Source organism: Poecilia latipinna, unplaced genomic scaffold, assembly GCF_001443285.1.
Source record: "Poecilia latipinna isolate Pla-1442-1.1 unplaced genomic scaffold, P_latipinna-1.0 Scaffold3661, whole genome shotgun sequence".
NCBI classification, from domain to species: domain Eukaryota; kingdom Metazoa; phylum Chordata; class Actinopteri; order Cyprinodontiformes; family Poeciliidae; genus Poecilia; species Poecilia latipinna.
In genome coordinates, this window is record NW_015116277.1 from 39804 (window position 1) to 40628 (window position 825).

Sequence of the window (825 nt, forward strand, 5' to 3'; positions counted from 1 at the left end):
AGGGCCAGAGGCGTTTTAACATCTTCTTAAAGGGCCAGAGGCGTTTTAACAGGTTCTTAAAGGGCCAGAGGCGTTTTAACAGGTTCTTAAAGGGCCAGAGGCGTTTTAATAGGTTCTTAAAGGGCCAGAGGCGTTTTAGCAGCGTCTCACCCCAGCGTGATGCAGGCTTCACGGACCACCTGGGAGCGCAGGTCTTTGGCCGACAGCTTCAGCGGCGCTTCCAGCAGCCGCAGCTGGTGCGGGAAGCCGTCGTGGTCTGGCGCTCCGGCCAGGACAAGAGAACGGACCTTCTTGAGCTGCAACAGAACAGAAGAGTCAGCCGGGCTCATCGGTGGGCGGCCTGGTGGAGGTCGGAGGACATACCGCCACCACGCGTTGCTCCCAGTCGTGTTTGTCGTCAGACAGAACATCTCGGATCTTGGTCAGCTGGTCCTCCAGCTCCCTGTTGGAGTAGAACTGCACACCAAGCACAACCCAGTCAGAGCAGCTCTCCTGCCAAAGGTTTTCACTACCACGCATCGACCTCTGCCGACCCATCCCCTTCTAGACTCTGGAGTGACCTCTGACCTCAGTTACTTCCCAGGCGCAGCATCTCGTCCCACGGCACGTTTTCATCAACATGTTTTAAAGACACTCTAAGAGGAAACGGACTGACGTAGCGAACGCTGCCATCTATCTGCTGGTGGGTCTGAGCTATACCAGAGGCACCAGACCTCCAGTTTGGGGACGAGAATCTTCCTGGTCCACGCTAGTTAGCCATAGACATAATATAAGAGTAGACCCCGCATTGGCCGCTCCGGCGCAGGAAATACGGCGGCCATCTTG

At 56.2% G+C, this 825-nt stretch overlaps 1 protein-coding gene across 11 annotated transcripts in view; it reads right to left on the reverse strand.

The window, feature by feature from the left end:
* The window catches only part of LOC106941421 (CLIP-associating protein 1-like), a 38371-nt gene extending 37819 nt beyond the window's left edge, over window positions 1-552 (reverse strand). For all 11 annotated transcript variants that reach the window (XM_015024459.1, XM_015024457.1, XM_015024455.1 and 8 more), the window contains exons 1-2: window positions 364-552; window positions 151-296 (exon numbers count right to left, since the gene is read on the reverse strand). In XM_015024459.1, the coding sequence (XP_014879945.1) occupies window positions 151-296; window positions 364-537 (320 nt within the window). In that variant the 5' untranslated portion in view covers window positions 538-552. The remainder of the gene's footprint in view (window positions 1-150; window positions 297-363) is intronic.
* Window positions 553-825: the final 273 nt, after the last annotated feature.